The sequence below is a fragment of the Prinia subflava genome, chromosome 9 (assembly GCF_021018805.1).
Source record: "Prinia subflava isolate CZ2003 ecotype Zambia chromosome 9, Cam_Psub_1.2, whole genome shotgun sequence".
In the NCBI taxonomy this organism is placed as follows: domain Eukaryota; kingdom Metazoa; phylum Chordata; class Aves; order Passeriformes; family Cisticolidae; genus Prinia; species Prinia subflava.
The window spans coordinates 13,818,339-13,843,221 of NC_086255.1; the positions used below are offsets into that span (position 1 = coordinate 13,818,339).

General features: G+C 61.6%; 5 protein-coding genes across 6 annotated transcripts; 4 read left to right on the forward strand and 1 right to left on the reverse strand.

Annotated features, from left to right (window-relative positions):
* Window positions 1-4: 4 nt before the first annotated feature.
* Window positions 5-5,235, forward strand: UBTD1 (ubiquitin domain containing 1). The gene is made up of 3 exons (XM_063405507.1): window positions 5-178; window positions 3,944-4,171; window positions 4,391-5,235. Exons 1-3 carry the CDS (start codon window positions 109-111, stop codon window positions 4,774-4,776), a joined length of 684 nt encoding a protein of 227 aa, XP_063261577.1. The 5' UTR covers window positions 5-108; the 3' UTR covers window positions 4,777-5,235.
* A 133-nt stretch (window positions 5,236-5,368) lies between these two features.
* On the forward strand, window positions 5,369-9,257 carry ANKRD2 (ankyrin repeat domain 2). The gene is made up of 9 exons (XM_063405505.1): window positions 5,369-6,636; window positions 7,020-7,133; window positions 7,213-7,374; window positions 7,562-7,669; window positions 7,825-7,923; window positions 8,145-8,243; window positions 8,378-8,476; window positions 8,753-8,851; window positions 8,941-9,257. The coding sequence occupies exons 1-9, from the start codon at window positions 6,568-6,570 to the stop codon at window positions 9,064-9,066; spliced, it is 975 nt and encodes a 324-aa protein (XP_063261575.1). The 5' UTR covers window positions 5,369-6,567; the 3' UTR covers window positions 9,067-9,257.
* A 408-nt stretch (window positions 9,258-9,665) lies between these two features.
* On the forward strand, window positions 9,666-12,878 carry HOGA1 (4-hydroxy-2-oxoglutarate aldolase 1). 2 transcript variants are annotated; one of them, XM_063405503.1, is made up of 7 exons: window positions 9,700-10,205; window positions 10,808-10,936; window positions 11,010-11,137; window positions 11,248-11,382; window positions 11,553-11,649; window positions 11,783-11,916; window positions 12,491-12,878. In XM_063405503.1, the coding sequence occupies exons 1-7, from the start codon at window positions 9,977-9,979 to the stop codon at window positions 12,638-12,640; spliced, it is 1,002 nt and encodes a 333-aa protein (XP_063261573.1). In that variant the 5' UTR covers window positions 9,700-9,976; the 3' UTR covers window positions 12,641-12,878. The 2 variants fall into 2 exon arrangements, with proteins under 2 accessions (XP_063261574.1, XP_063261573.1); XM_063405504.1 differs by lacking the exon at window positions 11,783-11,916 and having other exon boundaries at window positions 9,666-10,205.
* Window positions 12,879-12,976: 98 nt separating this feature from the next.
* MORN4 (MORN repeat containing 4) lies at window positions 12,977-16,632 on the reverse strand. Its single transcript, XM_063405508.1, has 5 exons — window positions 16,508-16,632; window positions 14,798-14,895; window positions 14,554-14,668; window positions 14,359-14,468; window positions 12,977-14,204 (listed from the first exon to the last, which is right to left on the reverse strand). Exons 2-5 carry the CDS (start codon window positions 14,862-14,864, stop codon window positions 14,056-14,058), a joined length of 441 nt encoding a protein of 146 aa, XP_063261578.1. The 5' UTR covers window positions 14,865-14,895; window positions 16,508-16,632; the 3' UTR covers window positions 12,977-14,055.
* Window positions 16,633-16,799: 167 nt separating this feature from the next.
* PI4K2A (phosphatidylinositol 4-kinase type 2 alpha) lies at window positions 16,800-24,216 on the forward strand. Its single transcript, XM_063405490.1, has 9 exons — window positions 16,800-17,520; window positions 20,035-20,235; window positions 20,476-20,607; window positions 20,692-20,845; window positions 21,221-21,282; window positions 21,729-21,828; window positions 22,073-22,206; window positions 22,499-22,558; window positions 22,681-24,216. The coding sequence occupies exons 1-9, from the start codon at window positions 16,954-16,956 to the stop codon at window positions 22,840-22,842; spliced, it is 1,572 nt and encodes a 523-aa protein (XP_063261560.1). The 5' UTR covers window positions 16,800-16,953; the 3' UTR covers window positions 22,843-24,216.
* Window positions 24,217-24,883: the final 667 nt, after the last annotated feature.

Below are 24,883 nucleotides of genomic sequence, written 5' to 3' on the forward strand. Positions count from 1 at the left end.
GTCCCGGCGGTCACGTGCGCCCGGGGGCGGGGCGGCCCCGCGCGCACGGGCGGGCGCAGCGCGGAGCCGGCGCGGCCCCGATGCCGAGCGCCGCCGGTCGGCCCCGCCATGGGCGGCTGCGTGGGGCGGCAGCGCCGGGAGCGGCCCGCCGCCGCCGGCAACACCCGCAAGCGAGCAGGTGAGCGGGGGTCATCCCGGCTGGGCACCCCCGCGATTGCGGGCACTGGGGCGGGGGGGGTCCCGTGTCCCCTTGGGGGTGGCGCGGGAGGGGTGCGGGAGGAACGTGGGCACCGGAGGGGCGCGGGCACCGGAGGGGCGCAGTCCGCCACGGGACAACTCCCCTCTCGCACAACCCCAGGAGCCGCTCTGTGCCCTCGGGGTTCCTGGACCCCGGAGATCCCGGTTCGGTGCACGGCCTCGGGAGCGGACGGGAACCGCGGCTCCCGTCCCGGCGACCCGGAGGCTTTGTGGGGTCAGGGCTGGGGTGCGCAACGCGTCCAGCCGAGCCCTGCTGCTTCCCGGCTCCTCCCGGGAAGTGTTGTCCGGGGAGGACTGCGGGGTGCCGGATGCCCCCGGTCGGGGCTCGGCAGCGTCCCCGTTACGGCGCGTCTTGCGAACGGCAGGGTCCTGCCTGCTCGGGGTCGGTGCTGCCCCGTGCAGCGCGACCCCATCCCCGCTGCCCCGGGGCTTCGGGAGGTGCGGATAGGGCATGGAGCGGCTGCGCCGGTCCGGAGAGCGGCGGCGGTGCAGCCCCGCAGCCCCCCGGAGTTGCTGGTAGCCGAACACCCGGGTGCCGTGAGGCGCTTCCCCGTGATGCCGTGCCGGAGGGTCCCGGAGGCCGCGGGGATGGTACGGTGGACTTTCGGCGGAGAAGCCGTGGGCTGGTAGGATGAATCACGCCTTTCCCTTGCCGCCTCCCCGGTCGGTGCCGTCGCAGCCGGTAATTACCGTGTTTATGGCAGAGCGGTAGTGGGCGGTGGGAGAGGAGGGGCAGGAAGCGTGTGCCCGGGACGGGACGCCCCGGCCCTCGCCTGCAGCTGGGCTGAGGGAGGGAAGGGCGTTCTCCGTGGGACGGTGCCCGCCTCTCCGGCAGCACGTGCCGGGTGCCGTGGGTGCCGGGCCGGGCTGTGTCCGTGCCTGTGCCGTGGGCAGCCGCCGCCACCGCGCAGGGCTCCAGGCGTGCCAGCCTGCCCCGGGGATGCCCTGCTGGTATGGATCGGGGTGATAGCCCTCCCCGCCCCGACACACTTTGCCCCCCAGGAGTGCCTTCTTGCGGGTATCAGTGAGGCCTGGGATTCCTGGCTGACTGTTCCCTCAGCTTGCTGAGATGTGGGGCCATTGTGTTGCAGCCCAGGATGCTGTGATGGGGGTGGGGTAAGATCCCAACATCTGTGTGATCCCCTTCCGTGCCAGGCAGCAGCTGCCTACAGAGCCTGTGTCTCCATCCCCACTTGCCCTCCCGGGATGGGTCATGGTCCCTTCCTGATATGCTGCTGGCAGTTGCTGCTGCTGCCTTCTTGCACTATGTCCCTTCCTGGGAGAGCAGGGCTGTCCCTTGTGCCAGGTGCCCTGCCTGGTTCCTGCCTTTGCTTGCATGGTGCCACCAGCCCCTGGGAGCTGCTCAGCAGATGGTGGAGGATGAAGCAAGGCTACAGCTGCCCTCACCAGCAGTATGGGGACACTGCCCTGGGCCCGGTACACGAGGATCTACCATCAGCGAGGAGAGGGAACTCTGCTTGCTCACCTCTGCTGCCACAGCAGCACTGCTAAGCAGCCCACCTGCCTGGCCAGCTCCTACCCTGGCTGGGGCTGGTTGTGGCCCCATGTGGAAGGGTCCTTCGAGGGCTCCCAGCAGCAGGTGACAGCATTGTCCCTGGTGTGGCCAGCTCACCGCAGCAGGAGCTGGGGATGCCCTTGGCACGCAGCATCCCAACCCTGCCTGGCTCAGGAGTGGACCAGCCAGCACTGCTGGAAGCAGTGGTGTGTGCCATCTGGCTGACATCTTCTCCAGGGCCTCCAGGACCTGTCAGCTGGGGCTGCCTAAGGCTCCTGCAGGCAGGGAGCAAGTCCAGGGCAGGGAAGCCTTCGGGTCAAATCCTCATGCCTGGAGGTCCCTCACCAGGCCACCGTGGGGGCTGAGCCACGGCAGGGTGCTGCAGGCACAGGGCAGGAGGCAGCAGGCTGCCAGCCAGATCCTGTTGGCTCGAGTCCGGGCACAGCGAGCGGATGGACCTGTCTGGTGGTGCTGCCGTGGAGAGTTGCACAAGGGGCCAGGAATAGAGCAGCAGGAGGTGATTAGAAGGTGCAGGCCCGGCTGGGTGGTAGCAATAAATAGACGAGGCTTAAGCCCCTGCCTACCTGGGCAAGGCTGCTGGGCATGCCTGTACACACAGGCAGACACAGCCCACCCCCACAGCTCCAATCCTGCTGCCTCTCCTGGGCCAGCCTCTTCCCTTTGTTGCAAGCAGAGCTGGGGGAGTAATGCTGACTGGGAGTGCTGGCTGTGAGGACAGTGTCCCAGCCCAATGGCCACAGCAGTGCAGGGACATGATCCCAGATATGTCCTTCAGGGTGGCTGTGGACACATCTCCACTGCCCTCCTGGGGCAGGTGTTGCCTCTGACCTTGCTGTGTCCTATGGCTCTGCAAATCCCTCTGGCCCAGCACCGTGACTGCTGAATTGGCAGCACTGGCTGCAGCCGGCTGCCCTTGCTCCTCCAGGGATGTGGGCAGGATGCTGCCTGCCAGGGATGCTTGGTGCCCAGCCCTGGGGTAGGTGAGCACCTGTGTGTGCCCCTTGGGAACCCCTGAGGTGGGTGCTTGTTGGGAAGCAGATCCTTGTTATGCTGGCTGCAATGGTCTTGGGTAGAGTGAGGCAAGGCTGGTACAATTGAGAAGGTCATGTAGCACCTTGTGTCACCACACAATTGCTCAGGAGCAGCTGCCTGGGGAACTTGGCTCAGCCCACAGCTGGCAGTGGTGGCTGTCTCCAGCGGCTGGGGTGTGTGGCATCACCTTGCCTGGCAGGTCACTGTGTGGGCATAGGCATCTTCCTGCCCAGCTGGAGCCTCACTTTCCCCTCATCCTGTCCCCACAGGAGGGGTGCTGCCTGGCCAGCTCAGGGACAGGGGTGACAGGAAGGAGCTGTTATTATTCATTGTCCCCAGCTCAGCTGGGAGTGACAACAACTCCTTCCTGCCCCATGTGTCCGGCCTGGCCGTGGGGCTGATGGGACACGGCTGTTCCCACAGGGCCACAGCCCAGTGTAGTGAGAGCATGGTGATCTGGACTGGCATTGGGGTGGCTTAGATCCCTGGGCAGTGCTGGCTGCTGAAGGTCCGTGGTGATGTGGCTAGGAGCTGTTTTGTGGGAAGCCAGCTCAGTACAGCCCATGCTGGGACAGCTGCAGTCTGGCAGCAATGCCCTCTGTCCCTCTGATGCCTGGGACACTGTATGCCTGCTGTCTTGCCTGCAGCTGGTCCCTGTCATCCTGGGGTGGGCAGAGGGGACAGTGAAGTCCTGACCCCCCTTTGCTGCAGCTGAGCCTCTGTAATCTCCTCGTTCCGACTCACCAGCTTATTTCCTGGCTAATTCCCCAAGCTATAAATACTGCTCTGCCTCAAAGGGCCCTGAGGCCCTGTGGCCACCCTACAGGGCAGCGACTGGTCCCCCAAATAGGGAAGCAAGAGCCCTTGTCCCCTCTGTGGGCAAAGGGTGTCACCTGGGGCAGCAACTGCTGTGGGACCACTGGGATCTTGGGGCAGGCTAGTTTAGCCCAGTTACCCCTGGCTACATTGAGGGCTGTTCTTCACTGGACAGAGTGATCCCTCATACCCTTGCTGATGTTCAGGAGGTCCCCAGGAAGAACTTGTGGGTATGGGGAGGTGTGGGGCTTAGGAGCTGAGGGGAAACCCTGTCCTTTGGCTGAGTCTCCCCCTCTGCAGGCCGCAATGAGCCCCTGAAGAAGGAGTGTCCCAAGTGGAAGAGTGACTACCCCATGACAGACGGACAGCTGCGCAGCAAGCGGGACGAGTTTTGGGACACAGCACCTGCCTTTGAAGGCCGTAAGGAGATCTGGGATGCTCTGAAGGCAGCTGCCTATGCTGTAGAAGCCAATGACCACAGCCTGGCCCAAGCCATCCTCGATGGAGCCAGCATTACCCTGCCCCATGGTGAGCGTCAGCACTGGGTGTTGGGGTGGGGTGTGTGCTGTGTGCCCCATATCTGGGCACGTGGGGGTCCCAGGCTGGAGTCCCACCTGCCATCCAGAGCTCAGCCCAGCCAAGGGGAGTAAGGCAGGCTGTGCCACGCTGCTTGGGGTGGCCCTGTTCCCATTTGGTTGGTCCACGGGGATGCCCACCCTTAGCATCTTATCCTGCTGTCTTATCCAGGGTCCCTGACAGAGTGCTATGACGAGCTGGGCAACCGGTACCAGCTGCCCGTCTACTGCCTTGCACCCCCCGTCAACCTGATCCTGGAGCGGAGCGAGGAGGAGGCGGTGGAACCCCCTGAACCTCTGCCCAACGCCCGGCGGGAGTTCACCCTCAAGGTGCGCCTCTCCACTGGCAAGGACCTGCGGCTCAGCGCTAGCATGAGCGACACCATTGGGCAGCTGAAGAAGCAGCTGCAGGCACAGGAGGGCATTGACCTGGCCTGGCAGCGGTGGTTCTTCTCAGGCAAGCTGCTCACTGACCGCACACGACTGCAGGAGACCAAGATCCAGAAGGATTTTGTTGTGCAAGTGATTGTCAACCAGCCCCTTCCACCCAGGAACTGAGCCATCCCCTACTGGTTGAGGGGAGAGGGCAGGGGGCTGGGGGACAGTGGCACCTCTGGGGATTCCCTGTGCTGTGTTCCGGCCCATCCGGAGCTGCTCCTGCTCGCCCCTCAGGCTGCTCTCCACACAGGTGACGCCCCAGGAAGGTCTGCATGGGGCAGTGCCACCACGGTGGCTCCCTTTGGCTGGGGACACGGGCAGGCGCCGTGTTTGCTGAAGGAGTTCGAGACCAAATGGATCTGGGGCTGGGGCTCCTCTGCCAGGCTGTGCCGGCAGGGAGAGGCTGTGACCCACTGGGCTCTGGCTTCCCCCTGGCCAGGAGACCCGTGGGGTGCTGGGCTGGGTGGAGATGTCTCCCCTGTGTACATAGTCTGTATTTATCAATAAAGCCTTTTCATCCTTCCTCTGGCCTTGGGGACAGGCTGGAGGGGTCTGTAACCCATAGCCACGGGAGGTCCCTGTGCCTGTCCTGTATCCCCTCCCATGTCAGAATGGGCACAAGATGGTCAAGGGTAGCCTGGACACCTCAGCTCTGCTCCTTAGTGCCACCCTGACCCTGTCCTGCTAGCCCCAGCTGTTTGCCTGCCAGGATCCTTCCCCAGCATTGTCCCGTTGTCATCTCAACTGCTTCTCAGTTTGGGGTCTCCACCTTCCTTTCCTGGTGCTTCCCCTTTGAAGGTTTAAGCTTGTGTCTGCCCTTGAGCTAGATGGGACACTCTGTGGAGGGGAACAGTCCCAAGACGACCTTTATGGCCACCATGGCCTGCCTGGTGAAAATAGTGTCTTTCTGCTGTGGAAGGCTGTCACACTCATGGGAAAGGGCACCCAAGGATGGCCCTGGGAACTGCCCAGGAGAGTAACTGTGACGTGTAGCTCTCTGTCCCTCCCCCAGGTCCTGTGCTGGTGGACGGTGCCCAGCGCATTAACTGTCCCAGCACAAGGCTGTGTTGGCCTCATCTTACAACGGGGGAGTGCTCAGGAGGGTTGAACAATGTTCCTGCTGCCGGGAATAGCTGCCTGCTCTGCCTGTTGGCCCCATGTGAGGCCAGTCTGCTGCTGCCAGGCTGCCATGTGCTACGGGGGAGGCCAGGCAGCCTCAGGGACCCTGGCAGGGCTGCTCGGAATGTTCCACACCTGAGGTCATCCTCTAAAGCAGCACAGAAGGGCCATGACTCCTGGCATCCTATGCTGCCTGCTGCTGTCTGAGAGGCTTGAAAGGACCCATTGCCTCCCTTTGGGGTGGGCAGGTGCCCCCCTTCAGCCCCCATTGCCCAAGGTGCCAGGGAGCCTCGGGCAATGTTGGTGGCTGCTGCAGCATCTGTTTGCACAGACAGGTGATGAGAGCCATGGCAGCATCTTGCTTGCCCAGGGTGGATGACACAGGCATAGGTGCCATGCCTGTGGGATGACCCTGGATCATGTCCCTGCTCTGTTGACCCTCTTTTGACTGGCTGTCACAGGTTCTGCACACCACAGCTCCCCATAACAAGCACAGGTGTCCTGGTCAACCCGGGGTGTGTGTGGGGGGTCTCTTTAAGAGGGTGTGGGGCTGGAGAGGTGAGTCACAGGCACCAGAAAGCAGGAGGGTGAGCTCATGGCAAAGCTGCCCCAGTCACGTGGAGCAGCCACAGCTGTTGGTGCCCTTGGGCTGTGGGACAGAGGGGCCAGCAGCATAAAGCCCCACGGCCAGCGAAGCCGCCCGGCAGCACCAGGAGCCAGGACTGGGGACTCCCTGCCTGTGGCAGCAAGAAGAGGACACATCCTGCACAGGACTGTGCACTGCAGGCAGACATGGAGCTGGATGTGGAACGGGCCAAGGAGCTCATTGAGCAGAAGCTGGCAGAGGAGGAGAAGGAGGAGGTGAGTCCATAGGATAGGGGAACCTTCCTGGGCTGTAGTAGGAACCCCCATTGTACTCTGTCCATCCTTAGGGACATGAGGAGGCTGGCACCGACCTTGCCATCTGGGGGGATATATGAAGGTGTCCAAGGGCTCTCAAGGGCTCAAGTTCCCAACCCAGCAGCTGTAGCCTATGGAGCAGAACTGAGCAGCCTGCAGGTGCCCAAGCTTACCAAGCAGGGTGGGCAGGCACGCGCAAGCCCAAGGGCTGCCAAACACCCCGCAGACCTCAGTGGCGAGTGGAGCCATGCCCAGGGCCACCTTCCCTGGCAGGCTGAGGATGGAGGCAGTGGGGCTGCTCTGTGCCCAGACAAGACCATTCAGCACCCACTGTGCCTGTGCAGAAACTCAAAGGAGATGGTGCACGGGAGCCGCCGGCCGTGGAGCGGATGAACACACCTGAGCTGGAGGAGGAGAAACGCTGTGGCCCCAGGAACTGGGGTCTTGAGGCCATCAAGGTGAGTGGGTTGGGGTGCAGAGTGGCCAGGGGTGGCTGGTGACAGACAAGTGAAACAGGGCACTGTGTGTGCTCACCAGGGCCAGGAGAAGGTGCGGAGGAGTTCAGTGGATCTGAGGCGGGAGATCATCGATGTGGGGAGCATCCAACGACTCATCGAGCTCCGCAAGCAGCGCCGGCAGCGCCGGGCAGAGCGGGCGGCCACCCCCGAGCCCGCTCCACCACCTGAGCCCCTGGAGATTGTACGTCACAGGGTCCCAAGATGCAGGAGGGGGTTTGCTAGGATAGGGGCTGGACCACCCACAGGCCACCCCCTGGTCACCCTGCCGCTCAGAGACCTCCCTGGGGAAGCAGGGCAGGGGGGCCCCCATGTTGTCCCCTCTCCTGCACCCCTGTGCTGCCCCAGCCCTGAGCCTGTCCCATTGCCAGGAGGGTCCTGTGGAGCCAGAGACCTTCCTACGAGCCGCTGTCCAGGGCAAGATGCACATCATTGAGAAGTTTCTGGCAGACGGTGGCTCCCCCGACACGTGTGATGAGGTAGCATCCCTGGCAGCCACTGGTTGCCCCCTGCCTGTGCCATGCCCCACCATGTCTGTGGGTGAGGGCTGGGGCCCTTGGGACGGGGCTGGGGGTACAACCAGACTGGGAGGGGAGGATGCATCCATCCGCCAATGTGCCACCCTGTCCCCCAGTTCCACCGCACAGCCCTGCACCGCTCCTCGCTGGAGGGACACATGGAAATCCTGCAGAAGCTGCTGGACAGTGGGGCCACTGTTGACTTCAGGGACCGGGTGAGGCTGAACCCTGCATCCAGCTGCGTGCTGGTCTGAGCATCTGGGTGTGTTGCAGCCAGAACTCCTGGGGACCCTGCAGTGGGGCAGTGCTGTCCCCATCATGAAAGTGGCTGCAGGCAGGGCTCTGCCAGCTCAGCTCAAGCACGGGGACCTGATGGGGCAGGAGACAGACATGGGGTAGGGGTGTCCCCCACCATGACACAGCACTGTATGACCAGCTGGACTGCACTGCCGTGCACTGGGCCTGCCGGGGTGGACACCTGGATGTTGTCAAACTGCTGCAGGACCGTGGGGCAGACCTCAATGTGAAGGACAAGGTGAGCAGGGCAGAGCAGGTCACAGGGTTGTGCCAGGGGCAGAGGCATACCCTAGAGTACCACAGCTGACCCTCTGTTGGGTTAGCAGGTGTGGGTGCTGATCCCCCCTGATGTCCATCTCATTCCTCCTCAAGCTGCTCAGCACCCCCCTACACGTGGCCACCCGAACTGGACACCTTGACATTGTGGAGCATCTCATCCACTGCGGGGTGAATATCAATGCCCCGGACAGGGTGAGTGCTGCAGCCATGCAGGCATCGCTGGGGGGCAACACTGATCCCCCTCCCTTTGTTGACCCCTCCGAGGGCTTCCAGCACCCACAGAGGGGCACATGTGGACACACACATCCCTGCCCCAGGGTGGTTGCAGCCACAGCCTGTCTGGGACAGGAACAATTCCCTTTGTCCATGTGGACAATTGATGTGCTGGGGGCTGGGGAGAAGTGGTGGGGACAGGCAAGAGGGTCCTTGTCCCTGGGCCACAATCTCCAGTGAAGCTGTCTCTCACAGGAAGGTGACACAGCACTGCATGATGCCACACGGCTCAGTCGCTACAAGATCATCAAAACACTGATCCTGCACGGGGCTGACATGATGGCCAAGAATGAGGTGAGTGTGTGGGGCCAGCACTGATGCCATTTGCTGCACCGCCATGTTGCACCACCCTGTGCCCAGCCCCTCTCTGCCCACTCTTACAGGCCGGCAAGACCCCAACAGACCTGGTGCAGCAGTGGCAGGTGGACACACGCCAGGCACTGGAGACCAAGGAGCAGGCGCTGGAGACCAAGGAGCAGCTGCAGGGGGAGATGGAGGTCCCTGCATGATGGCACCAGGCAGGGACCAGGGGCTGGGCTCAGCTCCAAGGAGCGGGATCCAGACAAGGCTTGTCTGTGTCAATAAAAGTCAGCAAAGAGCAGTGTTTGGCTCCACGTGGCTTTGAGGTTGGGCAGCCTGCTCAAGGTTGATGGGCCTGAGGAAGCTGGGTTATCCTGGTAGCAGGGTTATCTGGCAGCATGATGAGCCCTGCCTCCTATCACTAGGACTCAAGTATTAGTGACACCAAGTGGTTCAAGGGCAGGACTCCTCGCTGCAGGACACCCTGATTGCACACTGTCCTTCAAAGTTGCACCTGGGCAAGCTCAGGGAGGAAAAATGCATAGAGGACGGCTCAACCTGGGTCCACGTTGTGCTGAAGGCTGGGGCTGTGCCAGAGAGCAGCAGCTGTACCTGTGCTGGACAGCCACTCTGTGGGGTTGGATGGCTCCTTGTCCTTTTGCCTTTCCTGCTGCAGCCATCCCCAGGGGACACGTGGCCCCTTTGCACACATGCTGAGTGCAGTGCTCACTGCTCCCTATATGGAAATGCTCACACTCACCCGCTTACAGGAGACCCTACACTGACAGCTGGATCAGGTGATCCCTGACCAAGCCGTGGACTGCTTGCAATGCCTGGTCCCTCCCTGGCCTTGCAGCCCAGCCCTGTACAAGGCAGAGGGATGGCTGCCAGGGTTGGCAAGCAGAAGCGAAAACACGGCCGCGGTGGCCAAAGCTCACCTGGAGGGGCGCTGAGCTCCTTGCAGCCAGCTCCTGAAGGGGGAAGAACAACCTGAGCTCATCTGGTACCATCCCCCATGTCATCTGCCCTGCAGGGTTGCGGGTCTCTCACGTGCCCCGTCAAACATTAACAGCCCCCTGGCGAGGCAAGCAGCACAGCCAGCGGCAGCACCCAGCCACCATGGCATTCAGCACCTGCCTCACCTCCTCCCTCCGGCCTGCCTTGGCAGCTCTGCACCGGGCAGCACCCAGGCAGTGCCGGGGGCTCAGCACTCCCCAGCGATCAGAGCCCTCGCTCAATCTTGGGGGTATCTTCCCACCCCTCACCACCCCTTTCTCACCCACACAGGAGGTGGACTATGCCCAGCTGGAGGGGAACCTGCACCGCTATGCCAGCACCCCTTTCCGAGGTAAGCACTGCCCACCGTCCTTCTCCATGCAGGCTCCCGTCAGATCCCTGCCAGCCACAGAGGCTGTGCAGCAGCCTGCCAGCTTCACAAGGGTGCTCAGCCTCCAGCCGGACTTTGCTCCGGGGCTGCCAACCCCTCCCGCCACCCACCTGGGGCCCTTTGCATGGCATGTGCCCAGGCACATGCGTGTGTCCTTGCACACCCCCACCACATTCCAGCACGTGCTTGCACACGCACTCTACACATGTGCAGGCTTGCACACATGCTCCACACCTAGCTGCAGGCTTTAACCTATGCACTGCTGTCCCATGCACACTCTCAAAAATTCAGGGGATATGTATCTGTCAATTGCCAAGAATTAACAGATAATAGGAGAGGAACTGCAGAAGAGGCTGCAGCCTCACAAGGGTGTTCCCCAGAGTCTCCTCTCTTCTGACCAGGAGGCTGGGACTGCAAGGACATAGGAGAGGGCACACTGTGGGCTCTGGAGCTCTGCCTGGCTGCCAGCAGCAAAGAAGGGAGTGAGAGTAATGGGGGTACCTGACAGTACTGGCACCCTTCTCCTGTGCCTGAGCTCTGCTCTCCCCACATTTGTGCTCTAGGGCTGGTGGCACTGGGTTCCAACGGGGAGTATCCATACCTGACATCCCGTGAGAGGGTGGAGGTGGTGAGCTGTGTGCGCCGGGCTCTGCCCAGGGACCGCTTGCTGCTGGCTGGCTCGGGCTGTGAATGTGAGTGCCTGGGGGGTGTGCAGGGGCCATGTGCCCCCCTGGAGCACCCTTCACCTCTTTGCCTCCTCCCCAGCCACCCAGGCCACCATTGAGCTGACAGTCAGCATGGCAGAGGCAGGGGCTGATGTGGCGCTGGTTGTGACACCCTGCTATTACCGGGGGGCCATGACCACTGCTGCCCTGGTCCATCACTACACGGAGGTGAGCCATGTCCAGTGCCTGCCAGCAGCTCCAGCTGGGGCAGCAGGATACATGCATCCAATGTGTCCCCAGCCCACCCCAGCTACTGCAATCTGCCTGGCTGCCTGCAGGTTGGCGACGCATCCCCCATCCCTGTGGTGCTGTACAGTGTCCCTGCCAACACCGGCCTGGACCTGCCCATGGAGGCTGTCATCACCTTGGCTCAGCACCCGAACATCATTGGGATCAAGGACAGCGGTGGGGACGTGAGTGGGGCAGGACTTTCCCAGGCTGCTCACCACCAAACCTGGATTTAAGCTGGGAATGGGGAACTGGGACTTGCAGCCCTTCCCTGGACCCAGGGCTGCCAGCAGGCACCCTGCAGCAAGGGGCACTGGGTGATGCCTGCCCTAGGGCATAGCATGTCTCTCCACAGATCACCCGCATGGGGCTGATGGTCCACAAGACAAGGCAGGAGGATTTCCAGGTGCTGGCAGGATCAGCCAGCTTCCTGCTGGCGAGCTATGCTGTGGGTAAGTGCAGCTGCCCATCCTTGGCTGGGGCACTGTCTGGGGACACTGGCAGGGGGAGGCAGGTGAGAGGCTGGGAGGTGTTGGCTAGGCACAGCATGTTGAGCTGGCTGCCAGTGTGTCCTGGTGTCTCTAGGTGCCTCTGGGGGTGTGTGTGCCCTCGCCAACGTTCTGGGTGACCCATTATGTCAGCTGGACCACCTGTGCCGCAAGGGCCAGTGGCAGGAGGCCTGTGACCTGCAGCACCGCCTCATTGAGCCCAACATGGCGGTGAGCAGGCAGAGCCCCTGGGATGCTGAGGGGAGAGGGTGCCAGACCATGACACAGGCAAAGAATGGAGGTCCCTGGGGCTGCAGTGGGTGGAGGGGTGGATCGGGGGGACAGGACGGCTCAGCACCTTGGCCAGTGAGCCGAGACAAGCTGGAGGTAAGAAGGTGGGAAATGCCAGCCTTGTTATGTTAAGGAACAGCCTGTCCAATGGCACCGGGCACTGCCTGACCCTCTGTGAGTGCCTTGCTGGCTATTTATAGGCAGCAGTGTGTGGGGGGGAAGAGCTGCTCCTTCCTGGCCCCCTCATCCCACTATGGAGTGGCCTGTCCCTGCTGCAGAGCCCAGCATGGCACAGAGCTTCAGTGTGGAGTCCTGTGTGGGTGTGCTCTGCACCCCCACCCCACAGTGGGCACTTCATGGGGGGCTGCAGACACCTCATGCCCTGCCAGCCTTGCAGCCCCACATGGGGAGGACAGGAGTGATGGTGAGCAAAGGAGCAGGGGCTGCACAGCAGAGCCCAGAGGGCATGCTGGCCCATGGGAGCCAGAAAGCCTCCATGCCCTCCCTCCCACAGGTCACCCGCCAGTTTGGGATCCCAGGACTGAAGAAGGCCATGGAGTGGTTTGGCTACTACGGAGGTCCCTGCCGTGCACCCCTGGCCCCTCTGAGCCCTGCCCAGGTTGAAGAGCTGAGGAGCACCTTCAGTGCCAATGGCTGGTTGTGAGGTGTTCTCCACCTGCTCCTTCCCACACCGGGAAGGTGCAGGAGTCAGGGACCCTGGGAACTGGGGACACTCTGGGGACACTGGGAGGTGGCCAGGAGAGGGCCGCCCATGTTACTCTTTTTTGTTGGACTGGGCTGCACTGGGCAGTGAGTAGAGGAGGGCAACCACAGGCCAGCCTGCATCTCTGCCAGCCCCCAGGGTCCAGTTGTTTTCACATGGGAAGGGGTGGATCCTTGTGCCATGAATAAACCTGGCATCTCCTCTCTGTGTCTGCAGTCCTGTCTGCAAGGCCACTGCACCATCCCTGCTCCCAGCAAAAAAGACATGGCACGGGTGTTTGGCAACATGGTTTACTCAGCTGAGGCCCGTGCAGGCAGCAACACAAGGCAGGGTCACAGCAAGGCACGGGACCTGGTGCAGGCAGACTGGCAGGGAGGGCACAGCCCCTGCACTGGGCAGTGAGGGCTGCCAGGACCCCTGTGCCACAGCCAGCCAGACCGCACCGGGGGTGACAGTGAGCATGCAGTGGGGAGATGAAGGATGCATATGGGGGGCAAAATGGGGAACTGTGTGCCCCCTGCCTGCCCCTTCGCCATACCTCTATCCCCTCTCACCCTGCCCAGGCCTCCTGCTCCAGCCCTGGCACCCCATGCAGCCCTGCTCGTGTTCCTCATCCAGGCTCCAGCTGACCCTTCTCCTTGCTCACCACTGCTACCATCCTCCACCAGCATGCACCAGGCTGGGCGTTCCCCAGTCCCTTTTGGTGGGGATGCTGCTGCTGATGTCCCCAAGGCAGTGGGTGGATGGGTGGATTGGCACAGGGATGAGGGGAACACAGCCCATTGGCTGGCCCTGAGAGCAGGCTGGGTTCTTTGGGGACACAATGTCACCGCACCCTGGGCATGCACGGGGATGGCCAGTCACCCAGGGCTGAGGGTGCAGGTCACGGAATGCCCAGGGTACCTACCCTGCCTCCAGGACCAGGGCAGCAAAGCGAGCCAGGAGCTGCCCCTCTAGGGGCACACGATTCAGTCAGCAGCTTCCAGCCAAGGCACCCTGGCAGTGGGGTCAGGGACCAGCCTCTACCCCCCTGCTCCATCCTCTGCAGCTGGCTAGCAGCCGTAGTGGTACACAGTCTTCCTGGAGGGAAGAAGGGCCAAGCCCCTGCCACCCTGTCCTTCTGCTGCTCCAGCAGGTGCCAGGGCTAAGCCAGAAAGAGAAGGCACCACGGCTGCCCCAGGGCACTTGGGTGGAGAGCGGAGGGTCCCTTCCCCTCCAGCATCAGGAGGATGCTTGGAGGGGACGAAGGGCAGGGAGGCACCCAGCAGTGCCACATCTCTTCTCCAGGGCCAGCAGGGCCAGTCAGTGCCCAAGTAGGGGGTCCCTGCTATGGTGGGGGGGGATGTGGGGCACCATCACACTGTCAGGCTGTGGGCAGACTTGGAGGCGCCCTGGGCCCTCTGGATGATGGCCGTGCACTTCTCCCGCCGCAGCAGCTTGTTGTTCTCAAAGAAGCCCTCGTTGCGGGGCACGCCGTGGGAGCCATCAGGGAAGGTCAGGAGACCTGGGGAGGTGAGGCAAGGGCTGGGAGTGGAGAGGCAGGGAGCTGCACCCACCAGGGATGGGGCCAGGGAAGGGGGGACGAAGCAGGAGATGCTGGAAGGGGCTGTGCTCAGCAGGGGCCGTGCAGATGCCTGCACCATGCCACCAGCACTCACCGAAGCCATACACGCGCCCGCCTTTGAACTCGCCCTCAAAGGTCATGTTGTCACAGCGGGTGAAGACTCCAACGCCATTGAACTTGCCCTGCACAAACTCCCCCTCGTACCTGTGTGGGAGGATCTCCTGAGGCAGCAGCTCCCCACGGCAATGGGGAATGCCCAGGGAGGTGTACACAGGAGTGCCGTGCCCACCTGGAGCCATCGGAGAAGGTGAGCACGCCACAGCCGTGGAAGAGCCCGTTCTCAAAGTGCCCCACGTAAGCGGTGCCATCAGCAAACGTCAGCTGTCCGATGCCGTGCCTGCGACCTAAGTGAGAGCAGAAATGGGCAGCACTGGACAGAGGAGGGACCTGCCCCTGCCGTGGAGCTGGGCAGAGATGAGGGGTTTGCTTATCCCCTAGCACAGGTGGCACTGTTCCCTCCTGCCACATCTCACCTTCTTTCCACTCGCCGCGGTACTCCTCCCCGCTGGAGTAGGTGAAGGAGCCTTTGGTGAGGGTCATGGCAACAGCCTCCAGCACAGCAGGACGAGAGCTGGCAGGGAGAGGCACAGAGAGCTGCTGGGCAGGGAGACCAGTTCGGCTTGCCCAGAGCCCTTGCATCCTCTCAGCTTGCACAGAGGCACCTGTCTGCCCTGGGGACAGCTCTGCTAGGGCACAGCACAGATGAGGAAGTGACCCCAGGAGCACAGCTGCCCTGTCTAGGCTCTGAAACCCCAGCCGCCAGGTTCGGGTTGCTGCCCTCCCCACTGCAGGGCTCAGGGAGATGTGAGCCCACGGGGGTCATAGCCCTGTGAAATGTGAGTGAGTGGCAGGAAGAGCAGTGTGGCAGGAACTGGCTGCCTCTGTCATGGCACCCCACCAGAATGCCAGAGGTCCTGCACTGTGCAGGCTCAGCTTTGCTGGGGCAGTCCCAGGCAGAAACAAGTGTTTTGGAGAGGAGAAGCTTGCTGGATTGTGCTCAGTGGCAGTTCAGGAGAGGGAACAGAGAGCTTGTGGGGTTTCCAGATTCAGCATCAAGAATGGGCAGACCTGGCTCACCTCCAGGGATGAGAGGACACTCCTCCTAAGAGGGACAACAGACATAGGATGCTGGGGCTTCAGAGCTTTGTTCAGCTACCAGGGTGTGCAAACCTGCCTGCCTGCAAAGCAGCCCCTGAAGCCCTGCACACCTCACAGAGCCCTGCCACGCAGCACAGCTCTCCCCAGCACACAGGGAAGGGACTAGAATAGAGACAGCCCCACAGGTGGGCTGGGCGCTGCCTCTCCAGCAGCTGCCGGTGCAGCCCAGGCAGTGACAGCGATGGGAAGGGGCTCCCAGCACCTAATCGGGGTCTATCTTCTTACAGCCGGATGCGTATCACCCAAGAAGTGCGCACTAAACCACATGAACCAGCAGGACGCGGCACTCAGGAGCACAACAGGAACTTGCCAGGGCTTTGTGTCCAGAGAAATGGCCCCAGCCAAGGCGAACAGCGACTGAACAGTGCTCTCTGCTGATGGGAGGCACCGGGAGCGCATCGCCGGCTCCCACCCTGCAGCCTGCCCAGCCATGCCAGGCGGAGGAGAGGGTGCTACGGCGGGCTGTGACACTTCACCCGGAGGACAGCATCCTACGAGCACTCCAGCCCGCCCAGCAGCCGGACGCGCCCACGCTGGGCTCCACCACCCCGAGCCGCCCGTACCGCGCCCGCCGCAAGCAGGGGCAACGCGCCAGTGCAGCCCGAATCGCACAGTGGCCGAGGGGTGCACGACCCTGCTGAATCACGCATCCCCGGGCAAGGGCACGGACATCCTGCCCGTGCCACGCACCCACGGGGATGCGCGCATACCCCACCTGGGGGGTGTGCCCGGGGGCGTGACCGCGCCCACGGGTGATGCACCCACACCCCGAGGTACCAATATCCCGTCGTGTCTGTGCCCCCGCGGGTGATGCACCCACACCCCGGTGTGTTCGTGCACCCACACCTCGCCGTGTCCGCGCACACACGATTGATGCGCCCACCCCCCGGTGTGTTCATGCACCCTCGGCTGATACACGCACGCGCCACCACCGGGACACGCGTGGCAATGCTCACGGGCCCGGCGCGTGCCCAGGAGCGAGGCGGGCGGGGCTGGCGGCGCAGGGACCCGCGGCCCGCGCTCACCTGGCTCCGCGCTGTCCGCCAGCACCGCTCCCCACCGCGTCCCGCCGAGGGGCGGTGGCCGCCACCGCCCCTGCCAGCACCCCTCCCCGCCGGGCGGTGCCACACCGCCAGCGTCCATCCCCGCTCGCCATTGGCCGTTTCCACGGCAACCGCTAGCAACGCGACTGTTCATTGGCCAACTGCGCAGCACGCCCTCGCCGGCCGCCATCTTTGTGTGGGGCAAGGAGCACGCCACTGCGGGCGTGGCGGCGGAGGGGCAGCGCCCTCGCCCTGCCGCCATCTTTGCAAAGGGCAGCAATGGGCATGGGCACTCAAGAGCGTCCATCTTTGTGTGGGGCACTGGTGCCAGCGACCACGGGCGGGGGTAACGGGGGACGAACACACCCTGGCCTCCCCGAACGAACGGTGCGAGGCCCGAGAGCTTCGGAACTAGCCCCAGCGATATCATGGCCGCAGCCGCCCCCGCCGTTCCGGCCGCAGTAGCCGGGCTGGGCGTGGCGCAGCAGGGGGCGGAGCAGCCGCTGGGGTGTGGCGGAGGGCGGAGCAGCCCCCGGGGCGCCGTGACGCGGACGGAAGCGGAAGCGGCAGCAGCGGCACGGCGGGGCCGGGCGGGCGGCGCGATGGACGAGACGAGCCCGCTGGTGTCGCCGGAGAGGGCGCAGGGCCCCGACTACGGGCTGCCGGGGGGTGCCGTGCGCGCTCTCCCGCCCGCCGCGCCCCCGCCGCCCTCCCCTCCCGGCTCCCCTGGTGGCCGCGACCGCGAGCGGCAGCCGCTGCTGGAGCGCGGGGCGCGGGGCCCGGCAGCGGCGCAGGCCCAGGCGCAGGCCCAGGCGGCGGCGGCGGCGGCAGCGGCGGCGGCGGCGGCCGCGCAGCGGGAGCGCAATGACTTCCCCGAGGATCCCGAGTTTGCCGACGTGGTGCGGCGGGCTGAGCTGGCCAGCGAGCGCGGCATCTTCCCCGAGCGCATCTCGCAGGGCTCCAGCGGCAGCTACTTCGTGAAGGACCCGCAGGGGGTGAGCTGGGCCTAGCCCCGCGTGGCCGAGCCAGGGGTGGTGCTCCCCCGTAGCTCCGGAGGCCCGTGGGCTGAGCGGCGCTGGCCGGGAGCGGGACGCTGGCGGGGGTGACCGGCCGCGGGGGGTAGGAGCGGCCGGAGCGGCTCTGAGCCTCCCCGGGGAGAAGTACAGCAGGACCGGCAGCGGGAATGCGGGGTAGCAGTGTCCAAGTGCTGATTCAACCTCTTCTGCGGCGTTGTGCCCAAAGAGGAGGGGTCACCCCCTCCCGCAGGCCCGTGCATCAGCATCTGAACACGGTGACTCCAAGCCCCCGGCTCTGTGGGCTGAGCTGGTTTTGGCCTGTTTTTTGAACCGAGTGAGATGTCTTCTTTGTGGCTGTGTGTGGTTGGTATAGTGGACACAAAGTCCTTGGCATGTAGCTACTCCCCTGTAGACATGGTCAGCTGTGTGGCAGCCGTCTTTGTGCCACTGACTGCATGAGCGTGCAGCACAGGCAGTGATCTGCTGCTCCCTGCCCAATTACTTGACCTGTTGTTGTTTCCTGTGATTCCCTTGCCACATATGTGCTGGGATGCATCCAGGGAAACACGAGTGAGCTCTGTTGTCCCTGGTGTGTCCTAGTTTTCCGTCTTTGGGTGAAAGCTGGCTCCTGGAAGCTGTGGCAGGCAATTCTCAGCTCAGCTGATGGCGTGTGGGGAAATACACACTTGTGCCACAGCCCGGCTCCCTCCTATTGCCCAATATGAGACTTGGAGTGGGCAGCCAGATGAGCTGCCTGGGGATTGCAGGTTTGAAGCTGCCTGGCAATAGGAGACCAAGCTCAAGGACAGCTGCTAGAGCATGAGTGTGAGGAGCAAAGTTTGTGTACTGCTGGCATTGTCAGCTGGCAGGTCCCCCAGATTATCCTGCTGTCGGCGAATGTGGTATGTGACTGGCTGCTGTGATTGCAGCCCAGGGTTACCAAAAACAACCTACTGGCATGGGAGAGAATGTGGCACGTAGATATTGTGGGCAGCAGGGGGAAGATATTGGGGGAAAAAAACTTTCCTCTTTGATTATTTCCTTTGAGGCTGCTGGGGCCTGAGCTGTTCCAGTTGGGCTGTGCTGCCCAGCCCCGGTGGTTATGATCACCCCACTGCTAGCTGCTCCTCTGTGCTGGCCAGGCTCCCTCTGCATTGCTGCTGGCACCAGGCAGACCTGTTTTCCCTGTCAGTGCTGCTCTCAGCACGGGTCTGTCTGGAAGGGGATGTTGTGCTGCTTCTGGTTTCTGTTTCCATGCTGTTCCTGCCTGGCTGGGCCTTGCTCTGCTGGATTGGTTCCATGGAGCACAGGGCTTCATGCTCCCAGAGCTCCTGACAGATCTTTTTGCAAGCTTATATCCAAAGATGGGGTTGACAGTCGTGTGACAACCATGTGGGGCTGGTGCCTTCCTGCCTGCCTAAGGAAAGTGGCTCCACCATGTGACCTGGACGTGGCTCAAGTGATCCTGTTCCCTTAAACCCTTCCGTTCTGTCTTCCTAGTGGACAAAACCTTGGTGCTGCTTGCTCTGGCCTGACAGACTGCCAGAGCAGTGAGATTGCACTGAGGTTCCCTGCTGAAGCACTGGGACTCATGTTTACTTCCACATTCTGGCAGGAGCTCAGCTTGGGGAAGTGACACCCATTCAGGCCAGGGCTAGCAGTAGCCGTGGGGAGAAGGCCTGGTTGCATGTGCTGCTGAGTCACCCCAGAGCAGGGACTGCCAGCCCCCCAGGGATGCCTGACAGGTAGCCTTGCTCCTGTCCCAGCCCTTCTCTCATCTATGTGCCGTGGCAGCACAGTGGTGGAGCAGTGCCCTGTTCAAGGCTTCTGTGCCCTCTGCAGCAGTGGGGTACCTACGTTGTTGGGTTGGTGTGTGCGAGGCTGGATTGAGGGGCTGGGACTGCTGCTGGTACCAGCTGGTGGCCAGTTTGGAGCTGCCTGTGCCCTCTCATCCACAGTGTATCCAGAGAGTCCACCCTTCTGCTGGGTGCCCCAGTGCAGAGCCCTGGCTCCTCAGGGGTCCTGCAGGTGCTCGGCTGTTATGGTCCTTTTCCTCTGGTCAGTTTGGGATCAGCTCTGTTCAATGGATTTTTGAGCCAGGGCAGGGATTGCTGTCCCTTTCCTGTGTGGACATAATGACCAATGACAAGCAGTAGCTCTCCCCAGGCATCCAAAGGTTGCTGGAATGAGACTGATGTGTTTACCAGGAGAGTGCATTATCACTAGTGTTTTTTGGGACACGTGTTGGGTATAAAGGTCTCTGGGCAGCACCCTGTTCTTGTGGGATGGGGTACTGGCTGGAGAGGGGTTCTTCCCAGCTCTGCCCACTTCCTTCCTGGGAGCTGTGGGGTTTTGCCTGGTCCCAGGAGGCTGGTTATTATCCTAATGAGGGGCAGTTCTGGACCTGTTCCTTAGTGTTCCTGCTGTAGACTGGGGAAGATGTCCCAGCTCTGTCAACTTCCTGGACTCAGTCCTCTTCTCTCCCTCTCACAGAAAATTATTGGTGTCTTCAAGCCCAAGAATGAGGAGCCATACGGGCAGCTGAACCCCAAGTGGACCAAGTGGCTTCAGAAGTTGTGCTGCCCGTGCTGCTTTGGGAGAGACTGCCTTGTCCTGAACCAGGGCTACCTGTCAGAGGCAGGTGCCAGCCTGGTAGACCAGAAACTGGAACTCAACATTGTTCCCCGCACAAAGGTGAGGGGACAGCTGCTGGGGTCTTGTTCTGGGGAGGCTTTTGTGTGCTTCCACACAGCTCTGCTTGCACGTTGTGGCACTGCTGACCTAGGAGATGAAGTGCTCTAGACTAGGACTGTTCCCCTCAAACTGCGGGATCCTCATGCTGGGCGGAGCTGTGGGAAATGCCGCGTCTTGGTTTTATCGGGCAGTCCTGTGACTTGCCAGAGGCCCCAGCTGACTGTGCTCATGTCCCTCCAGGTGGTGTATCTGGCCAGTGAGACCTTTAACTACAGTGCCATTGACAGGGTGAAGTCCCGAGGAAAGAGGCTGGCCCTGGAGAAGGTGCCGAAAGTTGGCCAGCGCTTCAACCGCATTGGTCTGCCACCCAAGGTAGGGCTGCAAGCCTCCATGCCTGCCTGTTGGCACCCCCCCGGCCTCTGTGGCCTTCTGTAATGCAGCCTGTCCTTGCTTCAGGTGGGCTCCTTCCAGCTCTTTGTGGAAGGCTACAAGGATGCAGACTACTGGCTGCGGCGGTTTGAAGCCGAGCCGCTCCCGGAGAACACTAACAGGCAGCTGCTGCTGCAGTTCGAGCGGCTGGTGGTGCTGGATTACATCATCAGGAACACAGGTAGGGCCGGCTGCTGGGCATTGGATGCTGCCTGCTCCCGCATGTCCTACCATGCTAGAGAGAGGGGAGGGAGATAGGGTCTTCGTGGCTTTTTCCTGCACCTAAAACTCCTCTCAGCTCAATTGCTGCCAGGTGACATCTGCCTCTAGGCATAGTGCAGCTGCTGGGCTGCTCACCACCTGAGGCTTTGGCTGCTGGCCAGTTTACTGGCAGATCTGCATCTAACACGATGCTCAGGTGAAAGTTTGCCAGCTGTGAGGATCCAGGGACATCCAGAAATCCAGCACCTAACTGTGCCCCTGAGGAATAGTTCTTCTGCCCTGCGTGGTGCAGGGAGGTCCTGGTGCTGACACAGCTGGTTTTATCTCCCTGCAGATCGGGGCAATGACAACTGGCTCATCAAGTATGACTGTCCCCTGGACAGCGCGGGTGTGCGGGTGAGTGGCTGTTCCTGGGCGGGGACAACACAGAGACTCTGCTTCTGGAAGCTGCCCGCTTGGCAGGCAGGACAGGAGTTTCCCATCCAAGTGTGTTGAGGCCTGGTCTTTTCTCCTGGGCGTTTTGTTACCATTTGCTTTGGTGGTTTGTGGCCTAGTGGGACTTCGTGAGAATGCAGCTGAACTTTGTGGGGAAAACTGGTGTTGCTGGGGAAAACTGGTGTTGCTGGACCTTGGAGTGAGGCCTGGGAGAAAAACAGTTTTGTCCCCCTTTCCACCAAAAGCAGACTGTATTTCCCTGTGGTTAAGGGGCCATGCAACAGGCAACAGGCTGCTGTGCCTCTGTGGTAGCCAGGGCAGAGATCTGACAGCGAGGCTGCAGGGAGTAGAAGAAGGACTGTTCCTACTGGGAGGACCTCCTTGTGACATGCTTCACTTCCTTCCAGGACAGCGACTGGGTGGTGGTGAAGGAGCCCATCATCAAGCTGGCTGCTATAGACAATGGTTTGGCCTTTCCCTTGAAACACCCGGACTCCTGGAGAGCATGTGAGTCCCTCAGGCTATGCCAAGGCACCATGGCAAGCCATACAACTCCATGCTTGGGCATCCTCCTCAAGGACTGTAGAGGAGAGGGCTAGGGCTGTGCCTCTGCAAGTTCTGGGTTCATGGGCAGCTCCTCAGCAGAGACTGTAGAAGGCAGAATGCTGGACCCTGTGTCCCAGATGCAGGGAATCTAGTGGCACTACGTGTTGCTTTCCCCAGTTCTAACGTCTCCTGCTTCCTTCCACAGATCCGTTCTACTGGGCATGGCTGCCCCAGGCCAAAATCCCCTTTTCACAGGAGATCAAGGACCTGATTCTTCCCAAGATCTCAGACCCCAACTTTGTGAAGGACCTGGAAGAAGATCTGTATGAGCTCTTCAAGGTGAGCTGAAGGAATGCGTGAAGATGATGTGGAAGGAGGATAAGTGGGAGTAGTATTGGGGAGCTCCCTGTCAAGGTTGGAGGGAGAGAAAGGTGGTCAAGGTCCTGACAGTGTTTCTGAGCTGAGGCACAGCAGGGTTATCCTTCTGCCAGGAGCTGAAGATTCAATGTGGGAGAAGCAGGAAACCCATGGGACAGGACAGCAGGATGGGCTTACTTGGGGAATGGGCATCTTGTTCATGGCATGAAGCAGTGGGTGGATCTCATTGTGTTCTTTGCTTTCTCTCTTGCAGAAAGACCCTGGCTTTGACAGGGGACAGTTTCACAAGCAGATTGCTGTCATGAGAGGCCAGGTAAGCTGTGCATAGAGAAGACAGATGGTTGAGGTAGGAAGCCTAGTCCTGCCTTTGTGGCAGGAAGGGTGCTGGAGTGGATGCTCTCTGTTGCTCAGGCATTGCTCTGCTGTGCCATACAGATCCTGAACCTGACTCAGGCATTGAAAGATGGGAAGAGTCCACTGCACCTGGTTCAGATGCCACCCGTGATTGTGGAAACAGCACGTTCCCACCAGCGCTCCGCCAGTGAGTCCTACACACAGAGCTTCCAGAGCCGGAAGCCTTTCTTCTCGTGGTGGTAGCTGTGGGAGCCACGGGCAGGGCTTGGCCACCTCGGACTAGCACTGCGAGAGGAGCTGGGCCACTGCTGGCTCCTGTGGCTGGGACTCGACCTTCAGGGTAGAGCGAGCAGATGCGGCTGGAGGAACCTGCAGCTGAACTGGAGGAGCCAGGCAGATTGGGCATGGGCCCTCCCCAGCTCCATTGGAGCTTGGTGCCCTGCCTGGGGCAGACGCCAGGGGGAGGTGTAAGAATCTGCCAGGAGCTGTGGCATGGCTGGGACCCTGCCCCCTGCTCCCGTTCCTTGGCCTGCATGCGGTTCTGAGCACCCCTGCTTGGGGCTGGGATGAACAGAGCCAGGATCCGTCCAGCCCTTCACACCAGCCACTGGCCCTTTTTTTTTCCCACCATGCCAGCTGCTTGGCTGGGAAGCAGCCTTTAGCAGGTGATATCCCCTCGTTTCCCTGAGGGTGTGCTGTACTCCTCCACTGTCCCTCCGGTGCCCCAACCCCGTGCACGCTGCTTTCCTCAGGGGGAGTTCCTGCTGCCCACTGGCGTAGCGGGGACCACAATGAACGGCTGTTCTCTGGTTAGAGGCTCGAGGAGGGGACATAAGAGGGACAACACATGGGACTGGCTTGGGTGCAGTTAGACACCAAGGGGAAGAAGGTGCTGGCTTGTCCCTGTGAAGAGCAGGTGGCTTTGCAGAGCTCTCTCATGGGAGCTCTCCCCTTCTGCCCCAGTCCATTTCTTCTGCCTAGTCTCCATAGCTGCTCTCGCTTGACTTTTTCCCCTCTCCCAGCAAGCTCCCTGGCTGCTGTGCAGCCAGCATGGTGCCAGCCTTGTCTGTGCCTAGGGACCCTCTGGGGGGCAGGGGCTGCCAGCGAAGGGCCGGAGGGGCTCTTCTGCCACAAAGGTGGGAGCACTGGGGGCCCAGCATGGACTCCTGGCTGCCGTGGAGCTGACAATCTCGCAGGCCTCCTGTGGGTGGGGAAGACAGGGAGCCCCTCTCTCAACAGCAGCTGCTGAGCTTGTGTTGTATAAAACAGCACCAGGGCTGCTGCCTGCACCTGCTTGCCTTGAGCTGTGACTTCTCAGGCTGCTGGGGAAAGTCAGTGTTGGGTCTTGCTGTTCTGTTAGCCCATCTTTGGGGGAGGGAGAGGGATGAAAGCAGGTGAACCTGGGAAGGCAGAGCAGCTGCTTTGTCTCCTGCAGTGGGGGCTCAGCACTGGCTGTGTAAGCACAGAGGGGGCAGCAGTGGAGATCCCAAGTCCCCAGCCAGGCCCAGCTGCATTTGACTGACCCAAAATGTATTGTTCTAATGCACTGTAGAAATGTATGTAATGTATTTAAACCATGCAACCGTCTGAATAACAGAGCTGCCATTCAACTGGCTACATCTGTGCCTCTGCAGCACCCTAGAGCAGGTCAGGGCTCCTCAGCCCATGACTGGTATCCAGATGTACGTGCACAGGGATGCACTTGCCTCCTGCAGCTGCTGCAGGACAGAGTCGCTTTCCTGTCTGCTCATGCTGGGCATTGAGAGCAACCAGCTGCCCAGGCTGTCCCTTGGCATCCTGTGTCTGCAGGTCCTGCTCCAGTCTCTTGGGCCCAAGTGACTCTTGGAGAGGGAGCTCTGGAGGCTGGAGATGAAGCTGCCCATCTGCTGCTTCTCCTCCTCAAAGTGGCCACTTTCAGACTGCAGGGCTGCTTCCTGCAGCTGTTTCTCCTCCTTCAGGTACAGGACTATGGCCTGGAGCTTTGCTCTTTTGGCAGCGAGGCTGGATGCCTCCTGCTTCAGTTCCTCCAGCTTCAGAATGTCCCCCATGACTTCTCTGTTCTGAGCACTACAGTCCTCCAGCTTGGCCAGATGGTCTTCCAGCAGAGAAATTTTTCCCTGGAGAATCTCAATTATCTCTTCCAAGCATTCATGAAGAGCAGTATGTAGCTTGTTCTTCAGTTGTCCCCGTGACTGTACCAGGGCAGTTACTGTGTGACTGCACTGGAACAGATTGCCCAGAGAGGCTGTGGAGTCTCCCTCACACGAGATATTTAAGAACCATC